Source organism: Diplotaxodon limnothrissa, linkage group LG11 (assembly GCF_057381915.1).
Source record: "Diplotaxodon limnothrissa isolate DT_005_m linkage group LG11, D_limnothrissa_male_GT1.1, whole genome shotgun sequence".
Classification (NCBI taxonomy): Eukaryota; Metazoa; Chordata; class Actinopteri; order Cichliformes; family Cichlidae; genus Diplotaxodon; species Diplotaxodon limnothrissa.
Window position 1 is genome coordinate 19,543,341 of NC_140606.1, and position 20,081 is coordinate 19,563,421.

A 20,081-nucleotide genomic window follows, 5' to 3' on the forward strand; every position below is an offset into this window, starting at 1 on the left:
CAGATGATGTTCTACCAGGAAAGAGCAATCACAAACTGAGAATATAAAGAAATGCAAAACTCACCCTCTCCACAGCAAAGGTGCGAACTGTGTATTCAGCGAGTGTCTCTGTCTTAAGAAGAGTGATTTTGATGTCACCATACATCTCGGTGTCCTCTGGCCAATATTTGCAGCATTTCACCTGTTTCAAAAACGCGAAGGCGAAGTTTTAAACAATATTCAGAACTGCAAAACTGTAGAAAACGTGAGAGTAGTCAGTCTGCAGACAGAGAATAGTCAAGACACAATCTATTTTTTAAGTTTTAAACTTCTTTTTCTCCTTTTATATGCTATCAGCATGTTAACAAATGGCTCACTGTGTTGCGTGAAATCACTACCCACACTTTTATTGAGTGGATTAAGCGGGTTGGTTTATGGTTTTGTGCACAAGCCATGCATTTATAGACTCCATCATGAACCGACGGCTCTCTGCTGAATTCCCACTGACAGGCAGCGCTAACTCAAGCAAAAGATCATTGGATGTATAAGATCTTTCTCAAATCTTTTCACAAAAGACACTGGAGGCTCAGTCATCTTTACTTCCTAAAATGAAGAGTAATGGTCTGAAGGCTTAAGTTAGGGTTTGTTAGATAAATCTAAGAGCCCCCCTAGCATGTTTCCTCGTGTCAGTATTGGGTTTCTAGGGACTAAAATCCTTCCTGCGACATTTGAAATGAAAGCACTGCATTTAGAGAGAGCGCATAATAAAATACTACTCTTTAAAAACACAACCAAGCCATTTTCAACAATTCATTCCAAAGTAAAGGAGATAATTGTAAAATGCATGAACACTATTCAAAATAATGAGATGATAATAATAAACATGAAGTACTCAATTTCATGGTTTAATGAGAACAGAAATATAATGATGTGAAATTTAACAAGTTTAAAAAAATTTATTTATTTATTTAATTTTTTTTTTTTTTTTTGGGGGGGGGGGGGGGGGGGTCCACACTTCAAATGATGTGGAAGAAAAAAATAACAACCTGTTCTTTTGCAGATATCTTATCTTAGAGAGCAAAGAGAAGAACAGCACAATAATCACATAATGAACAGCAGGGCAGTAATCTTTTTATTGTACCACCACCCAGTACAATGGAGGCAATTATTTTAAATTTAATGGATGTGTTATTTGGATTCAGCCACACAGACCACTTCTCCAAACTGGACAAACGACTACTGTGTGATTTTCACCATCCGCCACAGTATATGTTTCTCCCGGCTCGAATGAAAAGGCTGGAATATTTAACGTGGGATTTAAAGTAACTATGTTTATGTAGGGTAGAAAATAATACTGCTTAAGTATAGCAAGCAGAGCGTGTTCACAGACAGCAGCTCTAGCAAAGATACTGTATATATGCATTTGCAAGAATTGCAGTTTCATGATGTTTGAAATGCATGCATTCACCAAAAAACTCCACAGTAGCACACAGAGACAGGTTTGTGATGATTTCTGAACATGGTACAGAAAGTTAAAGCCATCTTTAAACAATTTTGGCAAGGAATTGACTGAGTTCATTTATAAAAGTAAAATTCAATAGGACATTTGGTCCATCCTTGGGCAATACTTTAAATATATTGTTTCTGTCAGATGTGCGGTCAGCCAAAGCTACAAATTAAAATTAACTTACTAAAAGCAACAAGTTGCTGTTGATGTGTGTTTACAAAGTATCCTTATATTCATCCCAGCTGCCCCCTAGCTAACAGAACCAGCCCAGTGTTGGAGCAATAGAAGTCGTCTCTGAGGCAGAAAAAAAGCCGTGGGTGCACTCGGCTTCAGAATAAAGCAAACACTACAACACAATAACATCAGTAAACTGCACACTTTATCTGAAGATTTCTAAGACACATCTTGAAACTTCCTTTATTTTTGAAAATGCATAACAGCAATCTGAAAAAGTAAATATAACTGTCTGACTGCAGCTTAAGACATTTAATAATTTACCCTTGAACCGTCATGCAGCTGTTTTTCCTAGATTTATAGTGTACATATTATTGATTAATGCAATCTGCACCACCCTTACACAATGTCAGGCTTTTTTTAACTAACCTCATTTTAGCTTTTCTTTTGTTGTTATCACTGTTGTATGTATCAATGTTTGAACTCTCCCATAATGACCCTTACTAGGTGCCTGTGGCACAACTTTGCTGTTAATTTATTGTTTATTGTAGACTATACTATGCTGCTGTAACACAGCAGCAGGCTAAATGAGGGATCAATAAAATAACCTCCCTGTCTAACTGGTTAGGAGGTAAATGAGACAATTATGATAGGATACAGTAAGTTGCTATCACCAAGCCAGATAAGCAGGGAAATATTCTCTTTTGGTGTTTTGCAGCATTAGCTTGGCATGAAATCGCACAATAAACTGCATGTGTGTTAAATACAGGCAGTTTAAATAAATCCACCAGAATCTTTAAATAAATCTACCAGAAGCAGATGGCTGGCTTAATGACATAAAAGGAACGAAACAATTTGCCTGGTACTGTCCAAACAAAGGCTGAGTCACGACAGAGTAAAAATAGGACGGCAATGTCCTTGTGATTAGGAAAGAAAACAAAGCAAACAAGAATGGTGGCTGCACAAAGATTTCACTGAACCTTTGTTGCATTCAGTGACCTGTTACAACTTGTAACAGCGACCAACTGGTTGCCCAAAGGTTGAGCCGCAACACCCTCGACTTCTGACCAACCGCTTTCAATCACAAGGCAATTGCAGGGGTCACCGGGTGGGAGGCAACGTGTCTCCAAACACTCATTGTGCGAATTGAACTGACTGCAATCAATCTCAGATACATCGGTGAAAGTTTGCAGATAACTGGCATAGAATTTATAAATACAGACAGATTGCCAACATGTTGCAATCAATCTAAGTCAATCTGTGCTTCTCAGCAGTAGGGGATGAAGTTCAGCTGATTGTATTCTGGTTACACGTCCAGATAATGATCTCTCTCTCTCTCTCTCAGGTAGAGCAGGTCCTCTACTAATCAGAAGGTTGGTGGTGCAATCCCTGGTTGCTCCAGGATATGCCAAATATCCTACGTCAAGACACTGACCCCTAGTTGGTCTTCGATTGTTTGTGATTGTCAGCAAGTTGTATAAAGCGCTTTGAGTGCTTAGGTAGAGCAGCAAAGTGCTATTTAAAGACCAGTCCATTTACCATATAAAAGCAAGGTTGTCAAGGATGTTATTCTCCACTTAAATCACCATCCAGCAGCAACTACCTATGTGTGGAGGAGTTTCTGTTTCAGTTATGAAGTTGTGACTCAATCTGAATGTAATTAACTGAATTTGTCTTTAATGTGACTTTCTGTGTATATTGGAGGGAACAGATTTGTATTTGTGTTGACGTATCACAGTTAATTGCCATATTAAAACAAATATACTGCATGTAATTGCCAACTTCCCCCCATTTATTTGCAAACTGAGCCTGCCATTTTATCGTCTTGACGCAGCAAAGCCACTTTGATGATGGCGAGTGACTGCCAGTGGTTGAAGCACTGGCCCCTGTCTCCAAAGCAACCATTTCAAAAGGGCAACGTTGCACTCGGCTCCAGTAGTTTTGTCTCCCGTGCGACTGTAGCGTAAGCTAACAAAGTCTGCAGGTCAGCACCTCTAAAACTAGTCATTTACCATACATTTAGTTTAATCTGTCCAAAAAGCTTCCAGTTCACCAGATATTATCTTTCTGCAGTACTCGTTTTTTTCCAGTCAGTGCTAACTCACCGCTGCCTGGAGCACGGCGCACAGAAATGAAAGTAGTGTTGATCTTCTCTTGTCCACTTTCATCAAAAGTGTTTAATTGCTCCTTTCACATGCTTGTGGTATCACATCATCAATAAACCATAACGGCCTTTAGGCTGGAGTTTCCATGCAGAGCAGGGTTGCAAACGCATAAAACGCCTTTCATATTGACACCAAAAAGTCCCCTCATGATAAATGTGGTCTTTTTCTGAACACTGATTGGTGACAGGGACGGGGGAGGAAAAGGAGAGTGTACATCACTTACCCTGCCAACCTCCACCAGCTTAGTGATCATGACGATGCTGAAGCAATTTTCCTGCCACACCATCCTCCAAAAATCATAGAGAGTCTCCTGCTTAGGACCTAGTGGGAATAGGGAAGAAATAACAGAGAAAGAGACAAAAACGGCAGCATCAAAGCCTGCCCTCTCAATAACGGAGTTTCTGCTGTGAAATTTTGTATTATTGCGACCTAAGTGTCCTTTCTCAGATGGCAGGGTACTGATCTTTCGAGATTGTGCCATCAATAAAGTTATTGGAAATTCCAGGCAGGCAGAAGTAAGAGGCAATGGGTGACAAAACAACAGCAGTAGCTGATGATGAAAGCCTGGGGGACCGCCAGTCACTCACCAGGATCTGAGCAGGAGACGTTTAGGAAGTGAAAAACAGCTTTAAAAACGGGGATCACGTAGGAAGAAAAAGCTCTGAAACAGGAAAGTGCAGCTGACATCTTCTTTCTTTCCTTTACGTTTCATCTGCCTCTATCTGTTTAACAGGAGGGAAAGGAGGTGCGGGCAGAGGATGAGCAGACCCTTAGGGATTCTGTGATAGGAGCTCCCTAGAAACTTGCTCCTCCTAAGAGGGAACGCTCATATTCCTGCAGATCCCAAGTGACCATCTGAAGCAAAAGTGCGTTTGAGCGACAGCAACTGAACTAAAGGTTCTCTGCGTGACAATGAACACATCGCTCCACATGTCACAGAGGCTAAGAAGCTATAATTAATGTGTTTAATTATTCAACTCTACTCATAATTTATTCAGTGACTTCCCTAACACAGGCTCCACGGTTTGATAGTCACACTATCACCTTTGAAATTGGCAGAGAGATGGTTTTGGCAAGGGACTGTGCATGAGTAGGATCGTTGGCTGGATCATCTTCAATTTATTAAACTTCAACAAAAGGTACTCGCTGTACTGAATTCCCGCACACACAATTACACACCACAGCCTTGCCGGGATACTCACCCTGAGTGGCGATGAAGTGGTTGGATCGATGGTAGCCCTGAAACAGAGAAGAGGGATGACATGCTGAGTAAGCGATCTGCACCATAGGCACAGCTGTATGGGTGTCTCTCTCTCTCTCTGTGCTTCCCTCTTCCTTCCCTTGTTCCCTACATTCCCCTCTGTAAAGCCTGGTTTCTGTCTAATTCGTCATTGCTGTCTAACCTATTGACGCCTCCAGACCGCCTCTTTACCCTCGTTGACTGCGCAGACACGTGACGAACAAGTGCCGTTTCTTGAAAAACTGCTGACATCCCTAAAATAAGCTATTTATTCAGCTTGTCAGGCTAGCTAAGCAAACAATGCCTAAAAAGATATGATAAAGAACCTACAGGTGTGCATTTCTAAATTTCAGGTGTCCCGTTTATTTAGCCATCTCTGCCTCGGAGTGCCTACTCATAAAAATAAATCAATTTTCGTTGGAGATGCTATATGCACTGGGCGACGAATTAGCAACCCAAGAGGAAATTTCATCCTGAAATTCTTCCACTTGTCACAAGCCATACAGCTGGATCCGTGTCTTGCACACGTTACACATCAATGCACGACACCAGCAGTCTTCAAGAAGAAAATCAAAAGTACACAGCAAAGTTTTCTGAAAACCTTTATATCAAAGGATGTGACAACATTTGATATAGATGACAGACATTTTCATATGGCGAGTATGGGTTGAATATGAATGAACAATGAGATGTCACCTCTACAGCCTTGAGGGGGATAAACATGACAAAGACCACCTGAGGGACTTTGAAGCATAAACCCTTTTCAGGATGAGCAAACTGTTCAAAGGAGGTCCTCCTGGAAATAAGCACTGCTTAGCTAACCTTTTAAACGAAAGGAGACAACTGCCTTGAGATTGTATGAAAACATCAGCCAGAAAACTGCATAGATGATTCCCTGTTTGCTGAGAGGAGCAGCTGGAATGATAATTGATGCTGCGATTACTTAACTTACAGGAGTCCGTGGAGGGGGAGAAGGCAGGTCAGGAATAATCTGAGAAGACTGCCAAGCCCACAGGCTCTCATCAAATCAGTATGATGAGGCAATCCATGTTGATAACACTATTTTTTTATCTTTTTGCAGAGGGCATCTTCGTAATATTTTGAGTCCATCCACATTGCTGACGGATTGCTAAACTGAATCGCATCCACTCAGATAAATGTGGACATGTTTGAAATGGAGATGGATGACCAGTGCTGTGAGGCCTGCTATCCACAATTTCTCAGGCCCTGGCCAAACTCTATCAGCATGAATGCCAAGCTTTCTCCATATGAGACGGTTGCCATAACAACCGAAGATCCTCCATCCAGAGAGAGGACACATCTCTTTGTGTTCATTTAAAATCATGAGCTAAAAAGGGCATTTCTTTTGCATTTGATTGGTTTAATGCGCACTAACCTGATACACCCTGACCTTTGAGCATTTGTGGATAGAGGACAGTGGAAAGAGTAAGGGGGAAGGGGGTAGAGGGAAAGGGGAAATAGAGCAATGGCAGGCAGAAGAACGAGCAGTTAAGTACTTACTTCCCTGTTAATCCGAATCTACAGGGTCCGAGGTCGAGGAAGTGAGGTGGGAAGTAGAAAAGAAGACATATAGGCTAGTTAATGAAAGAAGCTTTAGGAGGTATGGTTAGAGACAGCAGGGAAGCCTGCGTGTGCATAGGTGTTGATGAGAGAACAGCAAGAATTAGCTTCATCGTGTGTTAGCGCAATGACTTTGTGTGAATCAGTGACCTAAGGCCAATCCTGTTTGATCAACTCTCTTATCTCTCAGTTGTGTTTTTGTTCAAATTTGTGTTTTCTTTCCTTTTGAATTTGGCTTTAAAATTATGCAAACAGTATTTTCATTGCATCTCGCAAATTCAAAGTAGCTAGTAAGCTTATATTAGTACTCTGCTTATTTAGCATTTTGCTCTCGTTGGCAAATTCATGATGCACAGTTAAACAGGGCGGTAGTCCTGCAGTTATTCTGCATAACCAGATGATGTCTTCTTTATTCTGCATTTGCTTTAACTCATGCACTGCATATAACACTTAACAACGGAATGTGGTGTGTTAGTTACTTATTTAGCCACAAGATTTCGATACCACACTCAAAAATTCTTTTCATTTTTTAACTTTTAGTCTTTGGCAGTCAGTTCATGAACAAAGCCGAGTACAGCTGTGCTACCGATTTGCAATGAGGAAAAAAGAAAAGGAAAAAGCATTCTCCCGTTAGGCCGGAGCTAATTATGCTTAATATTTATCACTTTAAAGCTTATTGGTGCACGCCTTACCTAACAGGACTTTTGAAACCGTACAATCCAACCAGCGCACCGAGGTCCTACGAACCAACTCCTCTTGGACATTCTGAGATCCAGACTTTGAAGCAGAGTCTTTTCAGTGGTGGCTCCTAATCTTTGGAACAACTTACCTTCTTACATAAGAGCTGCACAGTGTCTCTATCATTTGAAAACACTTTGAATAACCTATTTTTTCTCCCTTGCTTTTGGGTCTAGTTGAGCGAGGAATCTTATTTTTCATACAAAAACAGCCTTATTTACCTGTTTTATTTGACTTCTAGTGTGTTTAATTAGTGACTGTTCCATAAAGTGTATATTTTATATAGCTTTTACAGCACTCTGGTTAACTGAGGCTGTTCAAATTAAGCTACAGAAATAACCTAATTTGACTCTACAGCAGTCTCAGTTTCTTGTGTGCCCCTTGGGACAATTTTCAACCACCACCCGCGACAGACCATTTCTAGAAAACAGACAACTATACCATTGTAAGAGAGATATTTTCAAATGCAAACAAGATTGGTTCATACTTTATTTCTTAGGCTTGATCATTAAAAAAGCTTTATTTGTGGGAAGTGAATGGGCTGAGCCAGAACCAAAACAACAAGAACAATAAAAAAAGTGTCATGATTCACAGCAAGCGAGTAGTTTTCATTTAAATTAGCCCATATTGAAGTTTTCCTTTATACAGTCGAGCTTACAACAGAACTGAAAATGACTCAAGTAATATCAAATAAGGGCTTCCTCTAATTTCACTGTAATATACACACTAAAAACCTTTTTACAGATTTAAATTCATAAAATCTCACTGAGGCACAAAGGCAGACTTAGTATAATTTATTAAGATTTAAACACTAAAACAGCATGTTTGCTTTAGTTAGAATATGTGATGACTAAGTTCAGTTTGATCAGACCTTGTAAAAGCCTGCGAGTGTTGCTATCAAGGTGCTGTCCACTGTTTGGTAAGTGTGAACATTGCACAACGTGCACATGCACGACGCTACTATCCGTGCCAGAGTTCATTACCAGGAGGCAGTCTTGAGTCCAGATGAAAGCTAGAAAGTCATTCAGACATGCACTCCCGTCCTGTTAATCTGAAAGCGTCTGATCGTGTCATCGTCATATCCAAATGGAAACCCTGGACCTCACATCACATCACCAGATAGGTACTATAAGATTATGACTACATCTTTATAAATTGCTCAGATCGTCACAGAATCCTTGTAAAAGTATAAACAGCATGAACTTAAAAACATTTTTTCTTTTCATTCAGAAATAATACTCGTTTACCAGCACGATGCACTCGTTGCCTTAATGTTTGAATGTAAGACAGCCTTGCACATGCTGAAGCCATAAGAAACAGTAACATAAAGGGGAATTAGATCTTTATAACACAATGCTGTCACTTTAACAGGCAGATAAAGCCCAAAAGTGTAACATATCCCATGTCTGAAAAGGAGTTGTACTGCTTTTAAGGATTTAACATTACACCACTGTCTGTCACTTTTTCAAACAACAACAAAGGCCCTCTCTGCACTGCCTGTCACTACAGAATTGCATATGCATGCATATCTCAACACTCGCATGACAGATGAGTGTCCTCCTTGTCTGCGTATCCCAGCTAGCCATACTCGTAGGATTTGGCGCACATTGTTGGCTGCGTATGCAATCGTCATGAGGATGGGAAGAGAGGGTTAATCACACGAAGCGCAGTGTAATCATAGTTAATCCTGAAGCACCCGCAGATTCAGCTTTTGCTAATCTCCTATTGATTAACTTACCACCTTTTTTTCTGCGTGAACACTGCCCAACAACACTGTGTGAAAAGCAAGTGAACAGATTTAAATTTGGACGAAAAAAGTAGAAATTTAAAGCAAAAACTGAGAAAATCTTTGTATTTTTAGGGCCTTCTTATGCATAGAACAACAAGATATTACTGCTATTTGTTATTTACAATATTTACATAGATTAACCCAGCATGGATAAAGAGTGTAATGGTGTAAGAGTATCTTCCTGAAGTGGGAGGAGCCTGTTGAGCCCAGTTATGAGGTGAGCCCATGGAGACATTAGGTTCAATTTCTTTGCTGGGTAAATGTCATCTGTTTTAGAGTTTAAGAATTTAAATAAATATTGTAAATGTGTGTTTGTTTACTGTCACGAACACCCCAAAACTCTTGATGCAGATAAAATGCAAAGTAGCAACAGCCATTAAGCACTGCTCTGCTCTCTCTGGTCTGCAAATGCTACAAGAAGCTGGTTCAGATATGCAAAGTTCTGTACACATCAGAAAGAAAATGCAAATAACCAGTCATTAAGCGACAAAGAGAGAAAACAGAGATCCAGCACTTTGTCCCCTCTGCTCTGAAAGCACGATAATGTTTCAGAGGGAGGAAAAACTTTTCCATTTAACCTCTGGTGAAATAATCACAGGCTGTCCAAAATATGCTCCACTGCGGCTGAGTACTTACAATTCATCTCGCTGGGTCAGGGAGTAACATCACTGACACTGACACTGTAGTGGCTGCTGAGTGGTGTTTTCCCTCTAATGCCCGCATGTCTGTGCCCTCAACGCTAATGGAGACCCTCACAATAACTACAGCCTAACAGCAGGCCAGGTTTTTAATGCCCTCTCATTGTAATGAACTCTCTAAAAGCATCTCACCACTGGCCTTTCTGTACAGAGTGTCAAACATTTAATGATACGATTTGGCCAAAAGGTAGAATTCACCCAAAATCAAGTCAATGTGAGGAACTAAAAATGACATAATTTGTCTTTAATGTATATCTTTTATAAATGTCTGGCAGACTGTTATCCTAAAAAAAGAAGAATTATTTAAACTCTAACCATCCTCAAATGGAGTTGGGTGTACATAAGCACTTCTCTCTTTTATTCTTTTGTTTTACAGTCTGCCATACTTACAGTAGTCCCACTGAGAGGTGTGCAAAATTAATTTTGCAAGATCTAGATTGCCAGACTTCCCTTGACATTTCTCAAACGAACAGCAGTGTCACAACTATGACAGAGGATTCACAGGGAAACTGAAACACAAGTTTCTGCTTTTTTCCCCCACATTCCTGGTTAAATCATTTATTAATAACTAACTGCTGCCTTCTAAGCACACGCACTTCTGTTTTCTCAGTAAAAAATATAGCCTCAGCTAGCTGTAATGAATGACAACACATGAATGGGACACGTTAGCAACATACACATGTATTTCATATGATAAGTGAGAAATGTTGACTGCATGTGGTGTGACAGGAGGTGAACGGTGGAAAGGATCATCTCTGCTCGGCCCATCCAGAGATTGAATGACGACAGGGACGTCTATTTAATTTAGGGGGATTTGTAGCATCGTACAGAAAGGTTCATCTACTCTGCAAAGCATTAAATATATTTATCCTGTTCTGTTTTAATAAAAGTGATGGCACAGGTAAGTCTGGGTCAGGGATCCAATGTGGCAATTGACAACCATGGCATTTGGCAAAACACTGGCGGGAACGGTGTCTGATTGGATGAAAGCCTCCAGGTGAAAGTGGGGCAGCAGACTGGTGGGCTTACAGGAATGAGAGAGATGGACTGAGGCTTTGCAGAGTGTGAGAGATAGAGACTCGGCAGAGGCTATTTGTGTCCCATATTGAACCAAGACAGGAAAAAACAGAAAAGCAGCATCAGACTTACGTCAATGTAGTTTGCGTTAATGTAGTCTGAGTTGGGGTCTCCCAACAGAGGGTGGAGCTTCACTCTGTGTCGATCATCTGAGGGAGATAAAAATAAAAGAGCAAAGAAATATTGAAAATACAACTGTCACAACATTTTCTGTGTTTTTATTGATTTTCTAAACATTTTCTGATTACTTACATCCCAGCAAGGTGTCATGCCTCCCTTTTGTTTTGTCTTTTTTCTTTGTGCAGTCCCAGCCATCAAAGAAGCTCTGCGGATGAAGACGACACTTGTTGAAGATTTCAAGAGCAAAATCAAACACCTCCTAATCACAGTTTTCTCATGTTTTTCCAAGACGAAAAGGAAGATTGCATCTTGCGGTCAACAAGGAGCAGCAGCTCAGATCGAGAGCTCCTGTACACTAGGAAGTTTGGGGTTTTATGCATTATATGTAATTAAAGAAAAGATCTGTGTTAGCCGCAGATAGTCCTCATCTGATCCCAGAGCCCTAATAAGTCACGGACCCCCCATTTGCAGCTAATCTTGTTAAAGCCCTCAGCAATTTAGAACTGGGTTTAAAGCTTTTGTGTCAATGAAAGTATCAAGAGGCAAACCAAAATAATCCAAGAATTAATTTTTTTTCCCCACAGAGAAATAATGTCAGTTACATACAGTTCAGAGTGTCAGAGATACATTCATCTGAAACTAATGAACACATTTAAATGTCAAGCTTCAGCTTTAATTAAAGCAGGTGAATTATGTACTGCGTATTAAAGAATACAACATGCCCAGAGATTAGAAATCAAAAGCAATTTGTCAGATAAACACAAAATCAAACACTATCATCATATCTATCATCTTGTGTGTTTGCCATCTTGTTCCGTTTATGTAATTCAGGATGGCGGGGGGGTGGAGCCTATCCCAGCAGCGACAGAGAAAGAGGCAGGGTACACCCTGGGTAGGTTACACAGAGAGAGCGAGACAACCATTCACACTCACGTTCACATACTAAGAATCCCGTTAAACTAACCCCACTAACTGCATGTGTTTGTACTGTGGGATGAAGCACCCGAATGATCCCACACAGACATGGGGAGAATATCCTAACATCACACATATAGGCTCCGGCCAGATGGACCTTGCGCATTTGCTTCTAAATAATCCCAAATAAGAGAAAATAACTCCGCCACAGGCAATGTGGTGCATGAAGACGCTCGTGTTTTTGATTACTAGTGAATTAAAAAAATACCAATCGTTTCCTTAGAATTAAAGGTGACCATAACACGATGGAAATGCTTCCATGAAATGCGTGGGACTGTAAACAACAATACATGCTGTCGTCATGGCTACAGCTACTAATGGTTCTGATAATGCAGGAACCGCAGGTACTGCTGAAAGCAGTCCATATGAAGCTTGGAGAGTTTTTTTTTTAAAAAAACACGTGACCCTGACCTCGAGCACAGTTCAGAGCCATTAGGTGATTACTGTGTGTAAGGTTGATTACATTCTGACCAGTACTGCGGAGCAGGAATTGTAAACGGATGGATGGATAAGCTCATCGGTCCAGCTGGATGAGATAAAAAAAATTTCACATTTGAGAATGTCCCCGAGAAGCAGAATTAATAAAATAAAAAAATATGACTAAAAAGGTAAGACAATAAGACAACTGCTTACTTTACAGAACCAAAATCAATCAGCTTTAGGTCATGCTAAGTGCTAAAGAACACACTTGCATCTTTTTGTTCTTGGCTTTAGAAAGTAAGCTACGTGTGTTTCTGTAATAGTGCAGAATACTTTATTTATTTATATATTTATGTATCTCTTTTTCTTTTTAAAGAAAGCATAAGAAATGAAGAGGAGCTAGCTTGTTTTGGGACTACAAGTAGTCCATTTTCATTTGTGTGAGTGAACCTCCAGCCTAGCTTGGTTATCAAAAGCACATTTACAACTCCATCAGTGTGGATGTTATTGCTTTTTAACCAAGAGCGTGCCTTTTAACCCTCAGGTCATTAGCAAAGTAACATGGCTATTAAGAGCACACGAGACACCTTTAACAGGCTTTCTTGTTTCTCTTTTACAATCCTGAGAAAAACAAAAATAACTTACTTGCTATGTGAGATAGAAATTGCCACATAAATCCACTTCACATTGCTGGTTACTGCTGTGCGACATACTGGCTGTTTGTGTACCTGCAGTTTACCAATCACAGTGTGAAAGCAGACAAACTGTCTACCACCTGCTTCATGGATGGCTTCTTAGTCACATCTCATTCACCGTTATCTGCCTGCCTGCATGGATGCACCAGCAAGCATTTACTCGCCCAAGTTGTCATAAGTCACTCAGTGGCTAAATTAAGCTTGCAAACAGCTCCCTCAGATCTGTGAATAAAAATACGCACACACCAGTGTACCCCCAGTGGTTTGCAGCCACTTGGGGAATTTTGTGAAACTCTGCCCAAGTCTGCATGCTGAGCAGGGGATTACAATGCAGTTCCCCCCGCAGAGAGCCAAGAACCAGCCAAATCCTGCCTAGGATTACACCCTCCTCCCTACTTTTTCCTCCTCTTTTCACACACTTCATTTCTGGGTCTGTCTTTCCCTCTGAATCACTTGTTCTTGTAACCAACTATTTCTCTCTCTGTCCACCTTTTCCTTTACTCCCTCCCTTATTTTATTGACACTACACCTCTGAGCTCTCTCTGCTTGTGTGAGTGCTCTGCTTCCTCTCCTGCTGCCTCAAGAGAGAAGCAGGAAAGTAAAGAAGAAGAAAAAATACAGGAAAAACTGTGAGAGAATGGCAGAACAGTGAAGGAGAGAAAAACAACTCAGGCTTACGAAGGACTGATTAGAAACCATCGCTGGCAAAGATCAGTGGGTGGGTAAGTCAAGAGGATTACATCATTTATTTGTTAAATTATTACACTTATAAATCAATTTTTTTAATTTTAACATAGTGATGTTGTATCAGTGTCTCAGTAGATTTTATGACAGTAACAATCCAGTGGCAGACTTACTGTGCTGGATTAATCTTTGTGTCACTTTGACCCATTAATTTTTCAACCGCATAATTTTAAGATGACAATGAGTGAATTGTGGATCTCTCTGTGATGACTTTCACAATAATCCCCCCCAAACACACACACACACACACACACACACACACACACACAGCCAAAATCCAATCAGAAATCTTATCTGCTAGAAAATATTCTACTAGAAAACAGCAGAATTAACAAGCTCGACCAATGTTTGTTTAAAAAAAAAATTTAAAGACAGGAAAAAAAACACCAGCTGCCTATTTTTTTTTCTTTAAACAAACATAATAATTTGGTAGCCCCAGCTGCAACTAAACATCAAATCAGTGTTTGAATGCGTCCATCATTCTTTCTAACCTCAGCCTCAGGGTGCAAAGAGGTATAATGAAAGTTTTGAATTCCCCAGAAAAGCTCTGCCGCTGTTTACTTGTACGTTTCTGCGGTGGGAATACGACGGCGGTGACAGAAACCGCCACACGTATAAGCCCTTTTTATAGCTCACTGTAAATTCTTGATCAGTGTTTTTACAGAGCGCAGGTACTCCGCAGGGAAATAAAAACCTATGCCTGCCGAGGGAGTGTAATATGATACTCCTCATCATTTTCCTTCATAATAGAGAGAGACACTCCATAAAAACACATACTCTTAGCACAGAGGGGGGAAAAAAACACAAACACACACACAAAGAGGTGTGTATTGATTTTTTGAGTGGAGTGTGTTTTGCCCGTGAGGGACAGTTTAATGAGTCTACAAGCAGAGTTCCAGAGGCGGAAACCATGAACCAGAGACAAAAGTTGTTTTCTCCCTCTCTTTTTTTTTTTGCAAATGTTTCAGGCCGCGGGTGACAGAGATGGACTTCTCCTCAGGTTGTGAGCTCAACGTTCTGCCACAATCGGGGAGAGGCATTCAGAGTTTTGGGCCCTTCGTTAGATGGCAAAGATAGAGACAGCAAAGCACAGCTAGAGGAGAAGGATATGTAATGTAAAATGTAAAAAAATGAATAAATAAATAAAACAGCAGAGATAGAAACGGGCTCGTTATTGGTAAGACTGTGTATTATTATCATCATAATAGTTCAAAGAAAACAGGGCATTTGATCTCAGCGACACATGAGTTTTGAACTCGTTACACCATGAGGAATATTGGCTGACCCTTGATATCACTGGACACAAAAACCTAATAACCCCTACACACTACATTACAGGATAACTGGTGATTTGTACATTTCCTTGTGTTAACAAATCCCATTGAAAGATGAGAACCGCAACTTGAATCGTACTGGCTGTGTCCAAAGCTGGATTTAGCTTATGCCCCTTGGGGCCAGAGCTCCAGAAGAAGACATGTCACCCAGTGCAACATGTGACTCAATAATGAGTTCGTAAAAGTTTCTGGACAATAATGGGACACAAAGCTGTAAGACACACTAAACCAGGCTCTGGATGTATGTTAAGTCAAATACATTTGTAGCTAGTTTGCATCTCTTCAATAAGAAAAATATAGAAAATTACCATTGTTATAATGTAAGGACCCTCAGCTGCACATTATGGAGCATTGCCATGTTTGAGCTGTGACGGGGTCGAGACTTCTGGCTTCCAAATAATTACACACACTCTATATTTTCATGACAATTACAAGAAATCAAATGAGCCAAACTGTGCCCGTCGCTAACAGCAAGTGCAAATCCACACGTTGTATTGTTAGATGTGCTCCAACAGAAAACATATACCGGGCATCACTAATGACAGTATTGATCTAGGCATCACAGTCTAATGATTACTTCTGAGAATAACAGAGCAGTGGGAGATAAATACTATCATAAATACTACACAACAGGGAGACTGTTATTTGGAGGCTTGAGTGACTGGGTGGCAAGAGCTCTCTTTTCTCAATTGTCTCCCTCTCACACAAAACGATCCCAGACAGCCCCTTCCTGTCCTCGCCGCCAAAAAAAAAATCTGCCAGCAGTGGACGATGAGGCTCACTCGAGCTAGAGATGTTTAACCTCAAGACTGAGGTCATCTCTAGGGCCCAGATGAGGATAATTATTCATATGCACAACAACAGTGTGATCCAAAAGCCTCTTTAACCTTGGTAATTAATTTCAGTGTGGGATAAGGAGGGCGGATGATGTGGAGGATTTCAGATTGATGGTCTCCCACTTTCAACATTCAGGCTATATGGCCTCTTTACGCTCACAGTTATCTTCCACAGAGGCTGTGGCTAGAGTGCCCTGACACAAGTCCAGGTGTCTGTTGGGATTTTGTATCATTTATGATTGTGAGTGCATGAAATATATTAATTTGCCTTTACTGAATTAGTACAATCAAATGTCAGGAGTAAAACATACAAAACCAGCTTTAAATAAAACAGGGAGGAGAAACTGCTGTAAAACTGACCTTGTGGCTTTAACTGGACCCAGACTTCAGCAGCCTTCAGCATGAGTATATCATTTGTTGGGAGGAGTTAAACAATGCTAACATGGTGCAAATTAAGCCAAACACATATTTGGAAACGATTTCAATTCACTTTCATAACACAGCAACAGTTGCCTCAAGGTAAAAACGCAGTAGAGAGAAAACCCCAACAATCAGACGACCCTTATTAGCAAGCACTTGGCGACAGTGGGAAGAAAAAACTCACATCTAACAGGAAATAAACAAATATCTCTTCTCCTGCTGTAAAAATAAAAACAAAACAACAATACACAGAACCTGAACCACAGGCAGCAACAACCCTTGCTTGCTTGTGCGAAAATAAGGGTACGTATACAAGCTGTCAACATAATCTAATAAGTCACTGATATAATTCCAGGTGACATAAAGGTTATTTTCTGCAAGTGTGAATGCATGTGTACTTTAAAATCAATCTCCTTTTTTAGCCTTGGGCACAAAAACAAACAAATAAAACGGAGAAATACCGATCCACAACATGAAATCACAGCCTATAGGCTTTCTTACTATTCTGAAATTTCCAGTTTCTTTGGACACTTTACCAAATATCACATGGACTGGTGAAGTCATGGTGGACTGAATATCTGACCCAATTGAAAATTGCTGTTTTCCACCCCATCACCACAGTAGACGGCTCACACTTTTGGGTCAATCCAGTTTAAAAACCAGTCACTTCTGAGAAATGTTCTCACCTGACTCATGAATCATGGCTAAAAGATGAGGCTGGTGTCAAAATGTGGGTACAAAGGAGAGCTTTTATGAGTTTGTTTAAGACAGGCACCTATCCCACATTGTTATATAATCCAAAATTCATTTTCTGAAGCTTTTCCCAGAAATGCATAAAATATCCAGGAAACCAATGCTTGTTGAAGAGCATCAAATAGGTGCAGTTTTGCTATGGAAACAGTGATGATCAAATGGAACTGATGCTAAAAGTGGATGGGTGATCGCTTTAGATCATGAACTTTGGAGTGAGCAAAATAAATACAACTGATTTGGTTGCATTTTTCATCCAGGAATATCATATGAGGTACTCGGAAATGCTAGAAAAAATAAGACAACTTAATATGTACCAAATTTAAGCCCATCCCCATGAACTTACACAGCCTCTAGTTCAGAAAATTCAAAACTGACATAGTGTGAAGACAAAACTTTACGTGGCTTCAACACATATGGTAATATTATTGCACAAAAACAGCTGATTCTGCAGGGTCAGGGGGGAGGCACTTCTGCGATGCAATGATCCTTTTCTGTGGAATAAATCGAATTTATATCGTCATCTCATCTCACATCTGTTTCTTTCTTTCCACTGGGTACCACTCCAGTCAGATCCCAAGTGGACTAAAAAGGGAACTAGAAGATAACAAAGTGTATAAGAAAGAACAAGTGCAATTCCTTGGTGTTTGAAGCTTTTTGTATACGCATTCAAAAGCAAGCACAATTCCACCCTTCCTCCTAACAATGTTGGCAATTAAAGTCAAGCATTCCTGCTGAGGGGGAGCCTCAGGACAGAACTAGGACATGTCTAAGAAGTAATGCTTTCCATCTGCCACTGAAACATCTGCAGAACCCTCAGAAGAAAAAGCCTTTAACTACTAGGTGTTACAAGTTGGGATGTAACACCGTAACACTACAGAAAATGCAAGAATAATATTTAGTAATACTAATTATGATAACATCACTATCAGCCAAGTTCTCCGAGCTGTTGGAGATAACTTGGAAAATATCATTTTAGTAAGTAATTTAAGGGAAAGGTGTATTTTCACCTGTCATCTTTAAAAGGTATGATAATGATATATTTAAACTTTTTATTTATAGGAAGGGAAGGAACCACAATTAAATTGGGCGATCAATGTGCCCCTAAGAAGAGAAGACCAAATACAAGGTAAAATCAACAAGTGCACCTATATGTACTAAATTCAAGGTCATCTTCTCCTGTACCTTGAACCAATTTCAGTGGAACTTCTATTTTTAGACTGCGCTCTGAAAGTCCCGTCATGACCGCTTGCACTTGTGCCTCTGGAATCTGGCTGGCACATGCCACAGCTCAGGTCATTTCCATTGAACGTTCGCCTCAGGACGTTACAGCAGAACTTCGCTGACCCCAGGGTGCAAATTCATTGAGCACAGCCCCGTGACTGAAAATAAAAAATAGATAAATACATAAAAGCATACCTCCCCATTGCTAGCCTCCAATGTCACCGAAGGGGTTGGAAACTCTGGACTAAACAACTTGAAAATTGCTGTTTGTTTTCTGGATTGTGCTTCCTCCTAATGCTCCTCGATACAAAAGTCCGATCAGTTTGTCACAGAAGTGAATATTTGCTCCCCGACCTCCTCTGAATAATTGTAAAGCACCGATGCATTTGGCCCGAAAGTGGGTAATGTGAAAATGGAAGCAGCTCTAGAATCGGTCCAAGTTTGGATGAGAGAGTGATCTTGAAGTGAGGACTGGACAGAAATGTGGTACTTTTAGGCAAAATTTCACAATATCATGATCACACCCAACAAGTATAAATTATGGAACTGAACCAAACAAGCACCTGAAGTACAAAATGTTAACCATCTCACAATATTAAAAATAACAAAACAAGCTCATCTCCATCTGTGTTTTCGTATATTTCCTCCCTGTAGCATCACTTTTAACAACTTTAACCAATAAAAAAAGCTTTCAAGAGTCAGCAGAATGAAAGAGAGCAGATTCGGCTACACTTTGAGTGAAATTGTAGCAGCAACCATTGAAATCCATTAAATACGACAGCAGTGGTTTAGTGACACCTTCAGCTCGCAGTTCTGATAGCTCATTATTGCCTTTCATAGGCAGAATAGCCCCATCTTTTAGCATTAACATAGCTGAAACTCAAACTTCATGCTGGGTTCATTGAAAAAACATTGCTCTCTGAAGTTTTGGCTCGCGCTTTCTTCTTTGGGAAAGGCAAACACGTTTTCATACAAGTAAAGGACAACAATATTAAGGACAACTCCTCTCACTGACATCAACTAGCCAAAGAAGTAAAGGATACAGATGCGATCCAAGCCTGAGCTTTTGGCTCACAGCAACTACTTGCATAGACTTTGACCTCATTATTTGAAACTTTGGCCATCTACCATTGCAACAGCACATATAAGACAGTAGGAAAAGTGTTATAGCTCCATTTTAAATAACTCAGCATGAGTGCACCAGCACCCATTCTTTATACCGCTGTTCATTTAATGTTGCCAGAGTGCAGGACTAATAGCTGTCTATGCTGTCTTATAATGTCACAGCGTTAAACAGGAGTACAACGGCGCCCTTTCACCTCATATTCCTGTTTAAAGCCGTAGCCCTCGGCGGTCTTCATCTGGTTAATGTGCTGGAGGAGGTCGGCCACTCTGACGGCAGGGTGGAGCTGTCCCGTGTGGTAGGGGGAACCTTTACGTCCACACTGGTGCCTCGGGGAGCCTCCCAGCAGGCTGCTGGCCTCATTCACTGAACTTCGAGCATCACCTGAGCGACGCACACAGACACATTCACAGTTTGAGTGAGCTGAAACATTAATGACTCAGACACATCACGGCTTGAAACATTTATCGTTTTTTCTAACACTTGCGTGTC

At 40.5% G+C, this 20,081-nt stretch overlaps 1 protein-coding gene across 2 annotated transcripts in view; it reads right to left on the reverse strand.

Annotated features, from left to right (window-relative positions):
* Positions 1-20,081, reverse strand: part of ptprub (protein tyrosine phosphatase receptor type Ub) — a 215,545-nt gene that overhangs the window by 19,894 nt on the left and 175,570 nt on the right. For both annotated transcript variants that reach the window (XM_085366304.1, XM_085366303.1), the window contains 6 exons: positions 19,786-19,973; positions 11,201-11,273; positions 11,021-11,097; positions 5,028-5,064; positions 4,049-4,146; positions 65-181 (listed from right to left, as the gene is read on the reverse strand). In XM_085366304.1, coding sequence (XP_085222430.1) covers positions 65-181; positions 4,049-4,146; positions 5,028-5,064; positions 11,021-11,097; positions 11,201-11,273; positions 19,786-19,973 — 590 coding nt within the window. The remainder of the gene's footprint in view (positions 1-64; positions 182-4,048; positions 4,147-5,027; positions 5,065-11,020; positions 11,098-11,200; positions 11,274-19,785; positions 19,974-20,081) is intronic.